The sequence below is a fragment of the Xylocopa sonorina genome, chromosome 6 (assembly GCF_050948175.1).
Source record: "Xylocopa sonorina isolate GNS202 chromosome 6, iyXylSono1_principal, whole genome shotgun sequence".
Taxonomy (NCBI): domain Eukaryota; kingdom Metazoa; phylum Arthropoda; class Insecta; order Hymenoptera; family Apidae; genus Xylocopa; species Xylocopa sonorina.
Window position 1 is genome coordinate 6,752,022 of NC_135198.1, and position 17,832 is coordinate 6,769,853.

The window sequence follows — 17,832 nt, forward strand, 5'->3', positions numbered from 1 at the left end:
TGTGTAAGTATACAAGGTTACTGTAAACAAACGTATTACAAAAATGCTAAATAAAAGTTCATACATGTTTCTAAACGTAGAATAAGAACGTTTCAAACGAATGAAGTATCGTGAATGCCATAAAAATTGAAGTCGATCAAAGATTCTTTTTTTATTCCTTCTTTATTGGATCACGTATCGTAGAAAATCATCCTGCGCGGCGAAGCGTGCGTTCAATTGTAAAGACGAGTTCATACTGCCCATATGATCTGCAAACGTTTCTGTTTTACTCGATCGTTTAAACGAATGGCACGATTAAAATTGAAATAGAAATTACCAATTTAACAATAACACAGTGCTACTGATAAGCACTTTAGATCTGTTGAAAATCTGCTTCACTTTGTCTGGATTTGTTACCATGAGGCTAGTGACTCTTTAATTATAACTAGTTAAATACCATAATTGATTGTTTTAAAAAATTTGTCTGACAAGAATGTTTGTTTATAAACTAAAAACACTGACGAACTTAATGGTAAACTAAACGTAGAGATTTCAACAGATTTAGTAGAAGACGATGTGTAACTAATATTGTCCAAAAACATTAACTGCTATTGGTAGTGGTAAAACGTAACGCATGGTTGAGTGACCTGGCTATGTTAAACCTACGATCACTTGGTTCAAGAGTACAGATTATAAATTAGTCAGAATCGTGTGTATGATTAAATTTCTTAGTAGACAATTGGTAATTATCGTGTTGTAATATTACGATTAATTATTATAAGAGGTAATAATGATTTTGTTAGAGATACACAATAGGATACTGGAAGAAACGTTAACTAACAAAATAAAAAATGCTCTATCAGGGTAAGTAAACTGCTTCCCTTTTTAAGGTCAAGATATTTTATACATTTCTAAGATAAAGTCAGAGATATCAAACCGGGGCGGTGTCCGTTTCAAATATTAGTAATGCTCATTTTAGTAAAATATGGGAGGATCGTTTTTAATATTTGTATCTACTGTAAACTTCTTTTGTATTATTAACTTTTATTAAAAACTTCATTCGAGATTAAAAAGAAATGATTTTGAAGTCAAGACCTATCTATTTTTGGTTTATGTCAAACAAGTTTTTATATGAATTGTATTATATTCATGACATTTAATCCACCGCTTTAACACTTTTTTATGATGTTGTTTTAATATTGTATGCAAAAATGATATGAAAAAAAATTATGCATGTGATATCTGCAATTAAATGATTTTTATAAATTTTATAACTTTTATCAAGTAATTTATCTTTCTTCACTTTTCTTTCCATGTATACATTAATTACATTTAATATAATTGAAGTGTACCTTTTTGCAGTCATAAACCGGAATCTACAGATGTTGTTATAGCGGATTTTGATGGAGTTTTGTTTCATATTTCTAATCTAAGTGGTGATAAGTCAAAAATTAGAGTAAGTTTTAAAACCATTGCTTTTTTTTACAGTGTCGAATATCACAGTACGGTAATATAGTTGTTTGTTTAAAAATTCATTCATAAATGTATAATTTTCATTCCTGATGTCGTGATATTATATACTAATGATATATTTCGTTAATGTTCCTTGCAGATAAGTATTTTATTGAAATTTTATAAACAACTACAAGAGTATGGGGCTGATGAATTATTGATACGTGAATATGGATCTTATCTTATAGCTCCTGAAGCAGGTAAATGATTCAGTTAAATCTGTAATATTTCCAATCACTGTATAAACACTGTTAAATAAAATGTTGCTATTTCTGTTTTTAGGTTACAATGTGTCTGTATTGATAGATTTGGAGAATTTACCCAAAGATTGGGAATTATTAGTTAAAAAAATTGCGCTCTTGAAGAGACATTGCTTTGCTAGTGTCTTTGAGAAGTACTTTGATTTCCAAGAAGAATATTATGACTCACCGGGTACACAGTTGCAAAAGAGGGCGGTTATTCAATATAGAGACCAAGAAACAATGTAAGAATATACTTTCACTATGGTTTCACTGTAATAACATTAGCAAATAATGTATTGATTTGTCACGTATACATATTTTACATTAAGGTATGTTGAAGCCAAAAGTGATAGAGTAACAGTGGTATTTAGCACAATATTTAAAGATGAAGATGATATGGTTATTGGAAAATTATTTTTACAAGAATTGAAAGAGGGCAGACGTGCAAGTCATACAGCTCCACAAGTATTATTTAATCACCGTGAACCACCACTAGAATTACAAGATTCTGAAGCAGCAATTGGAGATTGCATTGGATACATTACATTTGGTATGTATACTAGAAATAGATAATTGCTTTACAATTATACGAAAAGTGTTAAAAAATTATATATTTATTCATACGCTTTGTTGTATATTTTTCTTCCTGTAGTATTATTCCCAAGACATACAAACAGAGAAGCCCGTGATAATACCATTGATTTAATACATATGTTTAGAAATTACTTGCATTACCATATTAAGTGTAGTAAAGTTTATATTCACTCGAGGATGCGTACCAAAACAACAGATTTTTTAAAAATACTAAATCGAGCAAGATCTCAATCGAAAAATACCGAGAAGAAAACCATTACGTAAGTATTTAAAGAAGTTACGTTTTCTATTTAATATATAAAATTAGATGAAGATGCATGGACAAACATTAGTACCGTATTCCTCTTTACTTTAGTTATTTACTTCGGTTATATTCCGTATTATAGTAGAATAATAAAATTAAAAAATGTTATGTTTTACAGGGGTCGAACATTTATCAGGAAAGAATGAGTGTAAACGTGAAATTACATTCCTTGTATTGTTTTAATAAAGGATAAATGAAAGAGTCCTCATTTATCTTATAGACTTGCTAGAAATTTTCTGATCTTCTGGCAGAGAATATTGTTTGTAACAAAAGATATTGACTCATCAGATTAATGAGTTAAGATCCCTTCAATCTTTGAGTCTTACCACTCATGGTCTTTGAACAGTACAATGTTCTTTAGAAAAGTCTATATTGCTGTGAATATACATAAAACGTGTGTCCAGCAACAGAATACACAATTTAAAAGCCATTTTCTATTGAAATTCTTGAAGTAATAATACTATAAAAGATCGTAAAGTCTTGAAAGAAATCAGGGAAATATGCAGTTTGTTTGTGGACAAAATTAAACTGTATCTTCTGTTTGACTATTTCTACACGTGAAATGTGACATTAACGTTACTAATCTTGTGATCAAGGTATCACATCATATGATGTTTTCCTTTTTTTTTTACATATTTTATGTTTATTAATTTCATGAGAGTTATCTTTTTTTATAAACCCACGTACAACGAAAATATTTAAAATAGAAAAGAAGCGTGGATTTTATTAAATAATATACTGATGTATCATTTGTATGTTCGACAACATAGCTGACTGTCATTTTTGATAAATTATTTTTATTGTCTATATTTCATTATCTCTCTTATTAACGTAAAATTATTGTAAGATAATAAAAATATTAATTCTATATGATAAGTGATATAATTATCAAACCTTTGTGTTAAAAAATCCATTGAAAGACTTTGATTTAGTATTGCGAGAATTTTCGGTATCGATTTATAATTAATAAATGGATACAAAAGGTTGGAAGACAAGATTAGGGTGCAAACTAGGGAGTGTCAAACAGAGGTGTTCATTAATGACCACACCTTTCTCTCCCTTTCTTTCTCTCTCTACTTAACATTGACAGAGAAACTACAGCATGTGCCTCTTAAAATTTCAGTTACAAGTCTTCTTTAGCACGATATACCGTACAATTTGCTTTAAAACTCCGTTGTATTAATCATTATTAGAATTAAATGAAAACAAAGTTAAAGTCTTGCATGCAAACATAAATTCTGTTACATTCTAACATGTAAGTACTATAAATTCAGTAAGGTGATAATAATTTTAGCATTAGGATGTGCACATATACACTAATGTGATATTAATATAAAGTTTTCAACGAAACACTTAATTAACTGTGTATTACAAAATCAGAAATTTATATTATCTTTTGCATTACTTTTCTTATACGTAAACTTGTGCGATTAATATCATGAAAAGATGAAATCAGACAGTTATAATAATATTTAACAATTCTCTTTAGTCTCTCACTTATAATTAAAATTTTTCAGTTATTAATTATGAAGGAAATGGATGAGCCAACTATTGCATCAATTTTACCTTCAACCTTTTCACCTTGTTCACCTAATGAAATAGCTATACGATCTGGAGACTGTGTTGAAGGTGGTGTTGAAGAATGGTTGGAGGATGAGGCATTGCCAGGTTTTCGAGTCTGGCAACTTGCTGGCATAATTCTTTCCATTTTACTTAGTGTATTGATTGGACTTTGTTGTTGCATCCGATTCAGAGTACCGCGAACAAAACAGGAAATAGAAGCTGATCATATTCGAAAAAAGATAACAGAAAACTTCAGACAGGAATTATATAAAATCAGTAATAGTGAAATGGATGACATGGATCTGAAGAAAGGTAATAAAGTTCAATTTAGTAGCTAGATTACAACATAGGAAATACTTGAGAAAAATGTTTCCATTTCAAGTGTCAGGAAAAAACCGATGAAAGTCTATTTTTCATAAATATTTTTGTCTGCTAAGGGATGTAAAGCAATGCCCATTACGTTTCATTACAGATACCTATACCATATTTCCTTACAATACCTATTCCTTGGAAAGTAGCAAAAATTGGACTCATTGATTTTCATCCTGACCTTTTGTTTTTATTTTCTTCTTTATCCTAATTAATTCTTTGTGATATGCACACCTTTTCTTTGTTATTAGCATTAAACAAAATTCAAAATAAATTTAACACGGAAGTTCATGAAATACAGAAGGATCATAAAGAAACAGCACATAAGGGTGTACAACATGGATTACGATCGAGGTTTAATGCAATGTTTAGTGGAATCCATTTTACAAAACAAGATCATCGCACTGCTGATAACATAATTTAATAAATTTACAAATTATGTTCTTACAAAGAAATGATATTAATTTCTATGCTTTTGTAATTGCAGGTAATAATTTTTAAAGTAATAGCATATTAGTGCTATTATACTTTCAATTAAAAGTGTAATAATATAATGTAAATCACATATCCACTGTAAGATAAGATTTTAGAAATATATAACATATTACACAAAAGATAAGTAAATTCTATACAGCGTTAATTGACTAAATATAATCTTTATTTTAATGAGTATAATACAGAAATTAAGTTATCTTACATGCAACAATAATCTATAGCAAAAGATAATACATTTTGAAAAGCACTTAATAGGGTTAATGTATATCACCTACCACAATATGTTTTATTTATTTATAACATTAGCTGATTAGTACTGTTAAAAGAGTTGCAGATTCCTCATTGTTATTAAATAAAGTGAATTTTTTACAAATTATATATATATATATATATGCAATTTAAATGAAACATTGTTCACAAGATAAGAAGAAATCACAGTACAAAGTTTCTTAGTAAAGATTAAAGAGTTATTGTTCAGTTTCTTCTTAAATTATATTAAAATTATTAATATGTGTGCTAGTATACTTATGAGGTCAAATTAAATTGTATAAGAAATGAAAGTTCTTGATAAACTACAATTCTTATTGTCTTTCTTTCTCTTTTCTCTCTTTCGTTTAAAAACAAAGTATTCTTATATGTTTACTGTGCACTTAGGTAACTAAAAAGATTGTGTATCATTGCAATGTATAAAATAATTTTTGGAAATAAAATTTTAACAGTCTATATATGTATTTACATATTCGTAAAAAGATGTAGTATATAGTTCATTTAATAACACATTTAATAACATAATCGTAAATCTGAACTATAAATACAGGCTCGCACGTGGATTGTTTATAACTAATTTTAGTAGAAAATATTAAGGAAGGAAAAGGGAAATGTTAAGAAAAAGGAGTAAAATAACAAAAAATAAATCATTTTAATAAAAATCCGAATACTAAAAAAGATTAATAAACTTTTCTGTAACCTTTAGAAATATGGATATCGTTTGTGGGCAAAAACAATAATTCTTACAAAAAAGTAAGAGTTCTTCAGAAGAAATATGACTTGCATATACACATCGCTCGCATATATTTTACACGCACGCATATAGGAATGATTTAATTAATCGTAGTACCTTAACTACCTTAATGCTTCTTTCAGTTCGTAAAATGAATCTAAATTAATTTGATAAAGGAATCGATATATCAGGTTTACAAAGGATTAATCTAAATTCTCAACATTGTACAACACCAACTGGTGTATTGTTTTCCATATTTTTAGTAATATCACATATATAGTAGTTATTCACATGGAATATTTTGAATTATATTCTATCATATGCATTAAAAAGTCTAATACTTTTAAGAAGCTCATATTGATCGATAAATTTTGTTCAACTAATACGTCAATTAATGTGAAAGATCTATTCATTTAACATTTTAGTAATAAAAGAGAGATGTACATTTATATGATTAACTTTCGTCCCCTAAAAAATAACTTCTCGCAAGAGCGTTTTCTTTGAAACCGATGCTCTCCTCTTTCAGAAAATCATTTGCAATCAAAGAAATGTTAATAAAACTACAATCTTATTAGTGTAACTCGAAGCTAGATCCATATAATGACTTTATTTCCGATTTTTCTATAATGATTTTTTTTTTGTATGTGTAATATCGCTGTAAGTAAACGAAGTTGTAAGAGAACTTTCCACAAGAAATAAGAATAATTGTTTCGTTCTACTTATAAATTAATAAATCGTAGGAAAAAACTTCATGGACTAGAGGATCCAATAGAATCGTAATATACAATATAGACATTATTTCCAATGGATTCCAAGCCATTGTAGATTATGCAAAATGTTTCCACAGAGTGACGAGAATTATTTTTGCTTTTTTGTTCGTTTTTTGTTTTTTTTTGTTTGTTTTTTCTTTTTTTTTTAATCTATCGGCATGCGTTTTTCAGTATGATGACTATTCATAGTAACAAAGAGGTGCAGATCGATCGACATACAAGTGTAACGATGACAGGATACCTCTAATTGATGAAGAGATTGGGAACTCGCTACGAGGTAAGAGAGGTTTTCCATAGAGCTTGACTAAATAATATTTAATTGCACTACAGGACCACTAGCAACAATTGCGCTACCAAGACCACTAGCATCAATTGCGCTAAATGGCCACTTAAGCGTACCTTCACGAGATTTTGTTTCTCCACCACGAGAATTTCATTTTCGGGCTTAAGTATTGAAAGCTGATGATCGTTTGTGGGATCAACGATAGAATTGGTAAAAAATTTCCGCAGCTTCGACTTTTCGGCTCATCGTCTAGCGGTTCTGTTACTGTTTCGCTCATACTGTTATGGTGTGGCGTGGAATACGGGTACGGTGTTGAAAGTGGATTACAAGTAATATGTACCTCTCTCATATTCCATCTATCTTTCGTGTCGTTCGAGACGTTCCCTTGATTCGTTTCCGAAAGACATGAAAAAGGTACCTTTTTATCTGTGGAGGTGATGGAACAATTAGAAATATTGATTACACGACATTCTGACGCCGAAACATTACTCTTACGACGATTAGGTACACTATGCTCTAACATTGAATTTGATAAGTTCAGCGATTTCAATGATGCTTTTCTATAGACTTTCGATCGTGTAAGGGGTTTAATCGTTAACTGCGGTGACGATACTGATCGCACAGAGTAGGGATTAGTACCTCTATTGATATCCATGTGATTTTGCGGTGGGTGACAATCGTTACTGTTTGTGTTTAAGCACTTATCTTTTACAGATATATCAGGATTAATGGATCGAGGTGTGGATGCAATTACTGGACTCGTGGGTGTTGTAACATTCGACACAGTTTTTCCGTGGGTAGTTATAGAATTTTGTATAGTGCACTCATTAAGTTTTGTTTCATTATTACGTTTTATATATTGAGTAGATACAAGATCATGTTTTTTGCATATATTTGCAGGTTTTAATATACGTTCTATAGATTGATTATGTTTGTCTGCTTCATTTACGGAATCGGAGAAAGAAAGGGGAATTTGAGAAAGGTCGGAGGTATTAGTAAGCGCTTCATTTGTTCCTAATCGGTTAGGATCGAATGAAGCGTCCATGAACCCTCAGCTTGGGAATCTTGAATAAAATGCACAAGTCAAATCATAATTCTTGAAACGGCAATATTGCACATCTGTACGTAGCCAATCGCCAGAACATTTCAGATAATCAGTTTGTTCCAAATCACGTGGACTGCTGGCGGCTATTGATTCTTTGTTAGCAAAGATGGTCACAACAAATTTTTTCGGTTTGAAAGTGTTCAATACACGCCGTATTATTTCCTCGTACGACGCTTCTGGAATGTTACTTTCAAATGAGACATACGAAAATTCCGGTTCTGGTGTAATATGAATAGTCATGTAATTTCCCTGTAAGATATACATAGTTACCCCTCCGATCCGAATTAATTGTATTCGAAATTTCAGCTTTTCGCAAAGAAATACTTACATTTTTAGATACTCCGTTCATTGAATACCCGCACGGCTCGAACAAAAAATCATCGATAATCATATTCGGTATAAGTTTATCAATTCCTGATTTTTGAGTCGCTTCGTCAGCAGAAGAGCACACGTCTCTAGTGAAAAGAGCCATTACTTCTGGATCTAAGTGAGTCATTAAAATTTCTAGAGTTTGATCTGGTTCTGCGGGTTCGTCCACAGATTTCTCTCTATTCAAAGTATACAAATACCAACAATCTGAGTCTATAGAACCTAAACAATAAGCTTCTCCAGCTAAAAAAGAAGAGAAGGGTCAAGACGTGTTAATTTTCTATCCGAAAGTTTTTCGTTTAAAAAATTATCATTTTTATTATACATTGCAGTATAATTACCAGGAAAAAATGTATCGAGTAAAGCAACTTCCTCTTCGAATGCTTGATGCGGAGATATTTGTAATTCCGGTTTCTTGTAATTTTTTCGCGAATAAAATACATTCTGGAACAATTGTAATTGCGTTTTTACTTTTTCCTACATTACTAAGGAAGTAATTTAATTAAATATTTATTATATTATATAATTGTATATATACATATATAATGTTGAAAAAGAGATTAATTAGAACATATAGTCAAGAATTCTGTAAAGTAAGGAAAACATAAAATTTGAAATAATTTTGAACAAATATATCTTCATGTACTACATCATGGGTAAGAGAGATCAATAAACCAAGAGGTAGAGATGTATCCTGTATACTAGAGGTTTCCTATATATAGATACATCACTTATCCATGCACTAGGTCAAGTTATATAGCCAAGTACTTTTAACTTCAATTATTTTACATTAAACACTAATTATTGTAAATAGAGATTGTGAAAATATACCATGAAAAGTTACCCATGTTGCATTATATTTATATATATGGATAAATGTTACTTAAATTGATTAGCAATATTTTTTGGAATATTTTTGTGCATTAACAGTAAAGATTATTTAAAAAATTGTATACCTCTACTTCTTCAAAGCCAGTATATTCTTTCACAAGTTCCAATAGAGGCTCCAAACATTGAAGAGGAGTAGTTGTACCACATGTTTTCAGAATAAGTCTACGCTTAGATAGGAACATGCTGCTTTCGCTGTAAAACAATTTATATTTACATAATTTCTTGTTCAGTTCGATATAGTTTATATTATCTTTATCCATGAAAAGAATTATTATATCATGTCATATAAATACTAGAACGAGAAAAAATGTAAATTCTTTCTACATTTTTTCTTTTTCAAGTTTATGTTATTACGTCCTTCTGTATGACATCATCGTTAATCAATATATACGTATTGATGCCCGTGTTTAACTAAATTTAAGAGTTCTCCCAAGTTCACATTTCATCTTTGTCAAACGTTATTCCCAAGACAAACTGAGAGGGAGAAAGCTTAAAGTAAAAATAACATCATGTAATATATTGGTAGCCATTCTAAACGTTTCATTGAAATCATTCAGCTTCTTTACTGAACATTTTTGATACACGTAATGATTTTTGAAGGTTATCAAAGAATGAAGGTTATTATAAGACATTTACTTGGCTTCCTCGGTAAAATTATTTTTAGTTTCAGATTTAGATGGTATAAGGCCCGGATAAAGTTAAAATATGTTTACGACATTTTGTAAAATTTCAATGGCACAACCGTGACAATAATAAGATGTACATAAGGTACTCGATACGCTCAATTATACGTAGATATAATCATGATTTTTTTTAAATTTTTGGTCAAATAATTTCTTTGCCAAATTTGATTTTCTAAAGTGTCGCTGGGAGGTTTCATAATTCCCCAAAGTTCATGCGAATATACATCGCGATTTCTCGTAGAACTTATTATATACGTAAGTACATATTCATAGGAGTTATCATCGATATTTTATATAGGCATTGACCCCAGGTTCTTGCAGTACCAATAGACAATAAAAGAAGGACGCAAATCGTTTGATTAAGTTCGTACGAAACGTATAAGCTAAGGAATACATAAAATGATGAAGTACCACAGAGAGGATAATTGCGATAACGATTCAAGTGAGACGAGATACAAATAAAAATGAATGAAATATTGATTTTTCCCTAAATGTAAATTAACTACATTTTCAATCTACTAGAATATCTAATAGCTTTTAAAGAAACTCATCTAGAATTTAACGATGAATGCATAGTAATGTAATATGCATTTGCTATGTTGCATATGTATCTAAAAAGGTTTTACTAAGTTAGCAGTGTATCTTGAAAATATATCACACTTCATTGCAGGGAAACTCGTAGTTTCATTGAAATAAAAAAGCAAAATATCAATCGATAAACGCTCGAACTTAACTTCAATGAGGAACCAGAAATAGATTGAATGCTTATAATATGCATTATCAATTATTACAGAAATACTTAATCTTCGTGCTCGTGAGAGTTGTAATATTCTCCAGTGGTGTAAATATCTGTGATATAGTACTTTTAATTGAAGAATTAATGAATATTAAGAACGGTCTACTAAATCAAGCAATGAATAATCTCTCTCTTTTTTCTTCCATTCTATTCACTTCTACCTCCTCTTTCCTTTTTTTCCCTGTTCCTTTAATCGTATATTAATCTATAAATTAATGTAACATCTTGTTGGCTGTTACCACATTAATAATGCATACGTTCTCTTCCGTATATCATAGCCCAGTTATTTGTGATGTATTCGTTCAGATATTGATTATTAAAGATGATCTAATCTGAATGATGTAAGAACATATTTTTCGCATACGCAACAAAATTTAATATAATTTGTCGAACAAGATGATTCTCAGAAGGAACACCCGTGACTACGAGGCAATTAAATGGTACCAAGCGCAAGTTCAAGTGCAACTCTTTGAAGCCTCGTGATAATTTATATTGTCACTGACTAATCGACCGGAGAATTTGTGAAGCAGAAAAATTACGTAATAGTATATAGATGAAAACTGTAATCATATCGGATCAAGTGGTCGGCAATCATAATTCTCAGTATGCAAACCAAGCATATAAAAGTATATTCGTAAATCTTACATAAATGCAACGATTAAAGTACATAAACAAATGTGCCTAAGCCAATCAAATTTTTATTTAAATTCAGAATGTTCCAAGATTTAAATGAATGATACTAATTCAATCCACAGTTGATATAATATAAACTGTTTCTTTGAACAAATTTGTTGAACTTATTAATAATACCAGACCATATTTTAATTTTATACTTTCATGCGCAAATTTCAAAACAATATTTAATATTTATTTCGATTTGAAAAAAAAAAGATTCTTAGAAATGTGATAATATTTGTTTATGCATCGATTTTCCTCAATTATTTAAATGATTTGATAATTATGAAACATTTCCCTGAACGGAAATATTTCTCTTTCGATGTCACAGATTTTACTGCGAAGCTGTTACATTTACATGTAATAGTTTTATTTATTAATATACTGGTTTGCATTTTCTTCATCAAATTCGAGTTATTACTCTAGACTGTAGCATTAAAGACACTAGGCAGATAAAGGACATAAATTTTCCGCAATTTACTCTTTTATATAGAGGGCAAATTACTTTGTCTTTTATCTTCATTGATCGATTGTATCAAAGAGCAAACATTGTGTAAAATTGTTCGAAGATAAAGTACTAGTTAAAGGGGTACAATATTACACAGTTGACTAAACAGTATACAATATTCGTAATACCGATTGACTTTTACAGGAAGAAGTTTAATTACAATAAGTAAAATTCCATTTAAATGAAAAAGATCTGAAACTTTCCAAATTTGGTTGAATAAGCAGTGTCTTAATTTTTAAATAATCTTCTACAACTATTAACCATGCCAAACGTTACCAAAGAATTGCAATTATACATTCGTATTTGCATTCCATTTCTGGTTCGCATGTAATTTGTTATTCAACGATAACGTAGTGTGTTAATTGAAACGATACAAATTTTAAAATTCAGATAATTTACATTCTCGTGTTGATACGAGATTTTTTGTTGGGAACATAAATGTACACAATGCATTTTAAAAATGTTTAAAAAAAAAATGTTGCCAGTCATGGGTATTTTAAATATAACGAGCTTAATATTGTTATAAGTACAGGAAGATTGCGTATTATCTATACATTAGATAGTTATGTAACTATTTTTTACTTAAAAACTGTAGATTATAAAGGTATGAGAGAGAATAATAAAAACTACATAGAAGAAATTTAAAAAATTAATAATCTGTTATAACACGAGTATAAGAGTTGTACGTGAAAAGAATTGAATAATATCAAATGCTTATCATCAGCTTTAATAGCGATTCATATTATTCATAGTTCTCAGAACTGACAATTCTAATTGATAAATGATACCTCTACACAAATATAAATATAAGAAATATTTTAACGATTAATATTTACATAGTTTCACGTTTCACATCTTAGCGTACAATTTAGTCAGCGTGATATAATCGTTAATGATGTTATGCGTAGATAACAATATCTAACTATAAGCTTCCTCAACAATTCATCAACGTATCAAATGTATGATTGTTATGAAATCTTATAAAAACATTCACCTTATTTGCTGTTAAACTGTTAAAAATACATAGTTATCTATTGTTAAATACAAAAACGTCGAGCAAATGTTATGTCACGATAACGTGACACAGTTTCCGAAAACATGTAAAAGTAATCTTTCAATCGTATTTTCAGCAAACATCATTCGACAAGGGTTTCACAAAATTCGAAAAGCCTTCTGATACAAGATACATTATCTTCAATAATCGCTAGAACGAATAAAGGGAAATAAATGTAAAGAAATTAAATGCTTAATTGTAAGCAAGAAAAAATTCTTCAATTCTAATACATTGATCGATCTAAAAATAATATTAACGTGTCAAAAAGTTAAATTACTTTTGTTCAAGTTACTTTTAAATATACAAAAAGCATTGCACAATTTGAATTATTGTCCTCAATCCATTATAATAACAATTTTCTCACAAATTTTTGCTACAATTTGGAATAAAATTGTAAAATAAATTTTCTAGAATTTATTTCCCACTTCAGGATACAAAGATATTCCATTTTCTGTACTATGTAGTAATTTGGAAAGAAAACAGCTTGACAATTATAAACACAATTAGTATTATGTTTACATGCAATCTAAAGGTCTTATTATCTTAAGTAAGTTTACTCGATGAAAGTTTACAAGAGCGTAGAATCCATCTCATTGCTTGCAAAATATGTTTGTCGATAAATATCGCTTCCGTTTTCCTTTGTTCTCTCGTCTTATATTTCTTCTCTATTTCTTATTATTGTTCAACTATACCTTTATCATACTTTAGTGTACATATCAATATGCATATTATTCTTTGAAATCTTTTCACGTGATAATATTTGAAAGAAGAGATTACCGCAGTGTCAAATGATATGATACTTCCTATGTGATAAGACATATTAATATTCTAAAAATTTAATTGCATAAGTTAAATAGTTATTATATGTTACCGAAAACCAATTGATTTATTCTTAATAATTTATGGTTCTGTACGAGTGTTTGTCAAGTTGTTAAGCTGAACGCGAGATGATAAATTTCTTATATAATAATTTATATAAATTATTACCTGAGGACATAAGCATCCACATGCTCGGTGCGGCAAATGCTGATGATCTCACAACGAACAATTTTTAGTAGAGATTGCCACTTCCATCTGGAACAAAAAATTACAATTTTGATTAATTATTATCTATGAATCACAGTTTCATAAATCGATAAGTTGAACTCTGTGTTCGGGATGAGAATTAAATACATTTTTCTCGTGTTTGAACAAATTGAAAAGTCTGAAAATAAATTAAAAATATATATTTTTAGATAGAGAATTCGATTGGATATCAACTAGAAAGTTGAATATTTGTATACAATGTTATTAAGCATCAATTATGATATAAATGACCTGTTTTTCTTTCATTTTTTAGATTTCTTATTATTATCATTACCTATGTCTATTTGAACTATAATCTCAAAATTTGTAAATTGCATACAATATTAATCGTTAAATGTAGAAGAAAACAAGTACAATTTCACAATAAAGAGGCAGAGAAATGCCTTGAACGAATTCGACTTAAAGAGGGGTGAAAGAAATGAGATAAGAAATTTAATAAAATGGTCACCAGTGACCGCATTTAAATACATCTCAGTACCATATTCTCGATATAATTGTAATTAATCATACAAGATTTGTATAAGACGATGCTATGTTTGATTTAAAAAGGAACAACTATTTATTTCATGATAATTAGTTCAAATAACAAATCTATGGTGTTTCTTCATTATACCCACACTAAGAACATTTTAATTATTGTAATAAATAAAAGGTTCCACTTTTATCATAAATATAGCTGAGATATTGAAACTCAATAATTGAGATTTCGTTAGAATCTTTTATCTTTCAGGTAAAAAAAAATTATGTAAGATTATAATGGTACTTTTGTTGTTACTATCTGACATATTTGTTCAAATTATCTTTCTGTCCACTTCAGTTTATTTGTAGCATCATATTATTCAAATTTTCTATTACTGCCGTACTATGTAAGATAAACATTTCGATGATAAATACTTTAAGAACATGTGCTGTGCACGTGTATAAGGTGATAAAATAGTTTTCTTCATCTCTTCGAATTTTATCATTTCATATTATACACTTGTAATGCGAGTGGTTTGAACAACCTGCTACATATATTTCTATTAATTTCTCAAATGTTTCGAATCGTTCAATATAAAACTATTACTTGACACCATGTCTATCGAACTTTTATATTGTATTAAAATTTTGCTCAATATTCAAATAAAATCTGGAATACATTTACAATGTATTGAGCAATGCGTTAAATATATGTTAAAATATACTATGTACACGTGTATTTATTATTGTCTTAATTTAATAAACTAATTATTTATTTAATCCGTTGCATTGCCCAATATCTCTACATGTTTTTTCGAAATCTAATATATTAGCACAAGAATAATAATTTGAAATATTATTCCTGCTAATTGCTAAAAGACCCTATATACATATATATTTCGAGCAACTAGTACTGTGCGTTTCTCGAAAGTACTATATAAATCAATAACGTATACAATCTTATAACAAAAATTTTACGTGATTATAATATAATATAACAAAATGAACGCAAAGAATGTATTATTCTTCGAAATATGAATTTCGTTTACTCTATGCATTACAGATTAATGAACGCTGAAGAACCCACTATTAGTTAACAATATTAATAATATTTACAGCACCATCTTATTTCCAAATTAATGTATCGACTATGTTATTTAAATAATACAGGTATCTACATATAATATATTCTACGAATAAGCCAGTCATAGTGCTGTGCCATAAATATTAAACGAACAAATTCTACTATCAATAACATTTTGTAAATCAAATTTCTGAAATAATTATCTTATACATTATACAACTTTATGTAATAAGCTCCACAACTGCTAAAATTTAATAATATTTTTCCGCCTTCGATCAAGAATCGTTGCACAAATATATTTCGCATATTTCGCAAATAAATCCATTGGAAGAAACATACGTCACGCAGTTTGACTGTAATTTGTATGTATATACATTCGATTTTAAAAACAACGGTAGCGTTTATAACAAATATGACAATGAACATCTATAACTCAACTTTTTTTTTCAGGCACCGATTTTTACTCAAGATGCTAGTAAACTTTTCGAGAAAAAGGAAGATCGCATCGGTGCTTATATCTATTTATATATTCAATTTAAAATAAAGAGATAAAGCGATGTATATACATATCAGAGACACGTAGCCTCACTTTAAGCGGTCGGTATTACTGGAACGAGAAGGTGGGCGAATCGATCTTCGCCAAAAAACACGACGTATACACGCTTACTATACAATTCAATGTATTCAATCTTACAATTAGTATATCTCGGTGGAGCAATTTTTCTAATCAAATTAGAAATACCGGATACAATGTTTGATAAAGCACCGCAGATGAAATAATAATTATTCTAGCCGAGGAATGGAAATTGGTACTATCTCTTTATTAAATACTGACACACGTGAGAAACTGATTCTCAAAGTAATGTTAGGTTAAGCGTACTAACGATTAGTATCAGACCACTACATTATAAGATACCGGCGATAGTCATGGTTGCCAGGCCGGTTTTACTTTATCAAAACATTTATTTCATTTAAACTGTATGTCATTAATTGATTATTAACGTTTATGGTACTTCAAGTGGTATTAGGCTATAACAAACGAATTTACATACGAACATAATTGAAAACCGTATTATTTTTTATTAAACTACCGTAAAGGATGATCTCTTATATGGATATCACATTTGATGCAAATTCTAAGGAATCCTCCAAAGGAATACATACAATTAAAATACGATTGGAAGGAATAGTTAATTAGATCTAAAAATGATATTAAGTATCAACTTACTGAGGAATCTGCCTGAGATCGCCCTGCTTTCTGTTTATGCTACTGCTGCTTGTGAACCAAATCTCAAGAAGTTTCTCCACGCCTTCGAAAAATTGCACACTGTCGGTGCTGTCGTCTTTCGTAGCTGCCATCCTTTCGGAGCACAAAATTTTATTCACAACTACAATATATGTTAAAACAAACAAAAATTTCTTTCTTGAGTTTGTGTTTCGCTCCAAATGTACGATAAACCTCTCTACTCACTGAACTTTGCTTTACTACTGAGAACAAGTGATCGAGCAATCATATCGGCGGTGGTTTCTATCTCTCTTCCTCTCTTTCGCGTGTGCAATATGATAGTTTCCATCTTTTTCCTACCTTACCACGTAATGTCCTTTTCCAACTACCATCTCTCTGTCTTTGATACGTGTATCCATAGTCCTGCCAATCAAAACCTACTTTAGACGCACGCGCACATTAACCGTTCGAATTTCAAATTTATCTCAACAACTTCCTCTATAAAAAATTTATACACATACGTAAATTAATTAAAAGTTATACAAGAAATACAACGTAAATATAAATATTATAGAAATAGTAACGATAACGACACGTACATTTTTTGTACTTTGGTCGAATAATTATATCCTATGCAATGTATTAAAGGAGTAAATACTATATATTTACAATTACAATCTTAGGAATTATGTTCTCGAACGGTTTCTTTGTTTCCCACGATTTTTACCAAACTATAAACTGTATTTGTAAAAAACTATAAACATTTCTCTTTTTTACAATATATTA

General features: G+C 29.4%; 4 protein-coding genes across 5 annotated transcripts; 2 read left to right on the forward strand and 2 right to left on the reverse strand.

Moving 5' to 3' along the window:
• The first annotated feature begins 612 nt into the window (after positions 1 to 612).
• Arpc2 (Actin-related protein 2/3 complex, subunit 2) lies at positions 613 to 2,852 on the forward strand. Of its 2 annotated transcripts, none has more exons than XM_076896975.1 (7): positions 613 to 843; positions 1,342 to 1,435; positions 1,592 to 1,691; positions 1,774 to 1,975; positions 2,063 to 2,283; positions 2,386 to 2,587; positions 2,750 to 2,852. In XM_076896975.1, the coding sequence occupies exons 1-7, from the start codon at positions 770 to 772 to the stop codon at positions 2,775 to 2,777; spliced, it is 921 nt and encodes a 306-aa protein (XP_076753090.1). In that variant the 5' UTR covers positions 613 to 769; the 3' UTR covers positions 2,778 to 2,852. The 2 variants fall into 2 exon arrangements, with proteins under 2 accessions (XP_076753090.1, XP_076753091.1); XM_076896976.1 differs by having other exon boundaries at positions 678 to 841; positions 1,351 to 1,435.
• Positions 2,853 to 3,647: 795 nt separating this feature from the next.
• LOC143424731 (uncharacterized) lies at positions 3,648 to 5,471 on the forward strand. The gene is made up of 3 exons (XM_076896994.1): positions 3,648 to 3,886; positions 4,149 to 4,506; positions 4,815 to 5,471. The coding sequence occupies exons 2-3, from the start codon at positions 4,158 to 4,160 to the stop codon at positions 4,985 to 4,987; spliced, it is 522 nt and encodes a 173-aa protein (XP_076753109.1). The 5' UTR covers positions 3,648 to 3,886; positions 4,149 to 4,157; the 3' UTR covers positions 4,988 to 5,471.
• Positions 5,472 to 6,684: 1,213 nt separating this feature from the next.
• On the reverse strand, positions 6,685 to 8,156 carry LOC143424717 (uncharacterized). The gene has a single exon (XM_076896973.1). The coding sequence runs from the start codon at positions 8,154 to 8,156 to the stop codon at positions 7,230 to 7,232; it is 927 nt and encodes a 308-aa protein (XP_076753088.1). The 3' UTR covers positions 6,685 to 7,229.
• Samdc (S-adenosylmethionine decarboxylase) lies at positions 7,939 to 17,502 on the reverse strand. The gene is made up of 6 exons (XM_076896971.1): positions 17,050 to 17,502; positions 14,180 to 14,266; positions 9,542 to 9,668; positions 8,927 to 9,029; positions 8,545 to 8,828; positions 7,939 to 8,465 (listed from the first exon to the last, which is right to left on the reverse strand). Exons 1-6 carry the CDS (start codon positions 17,178 to 17,180, stop codon positions 8,163 to 8,165), a joined length of 1,035 nt encoding a protein of 344 aa, XP_076753086.1. The 5' UTR covers positions 17,181 to 17,502; the 3' UTR covers positions 7,939 to 8,162.
• Positions 17,503 to 17,832: the final 330 nt, after the last annotated feature.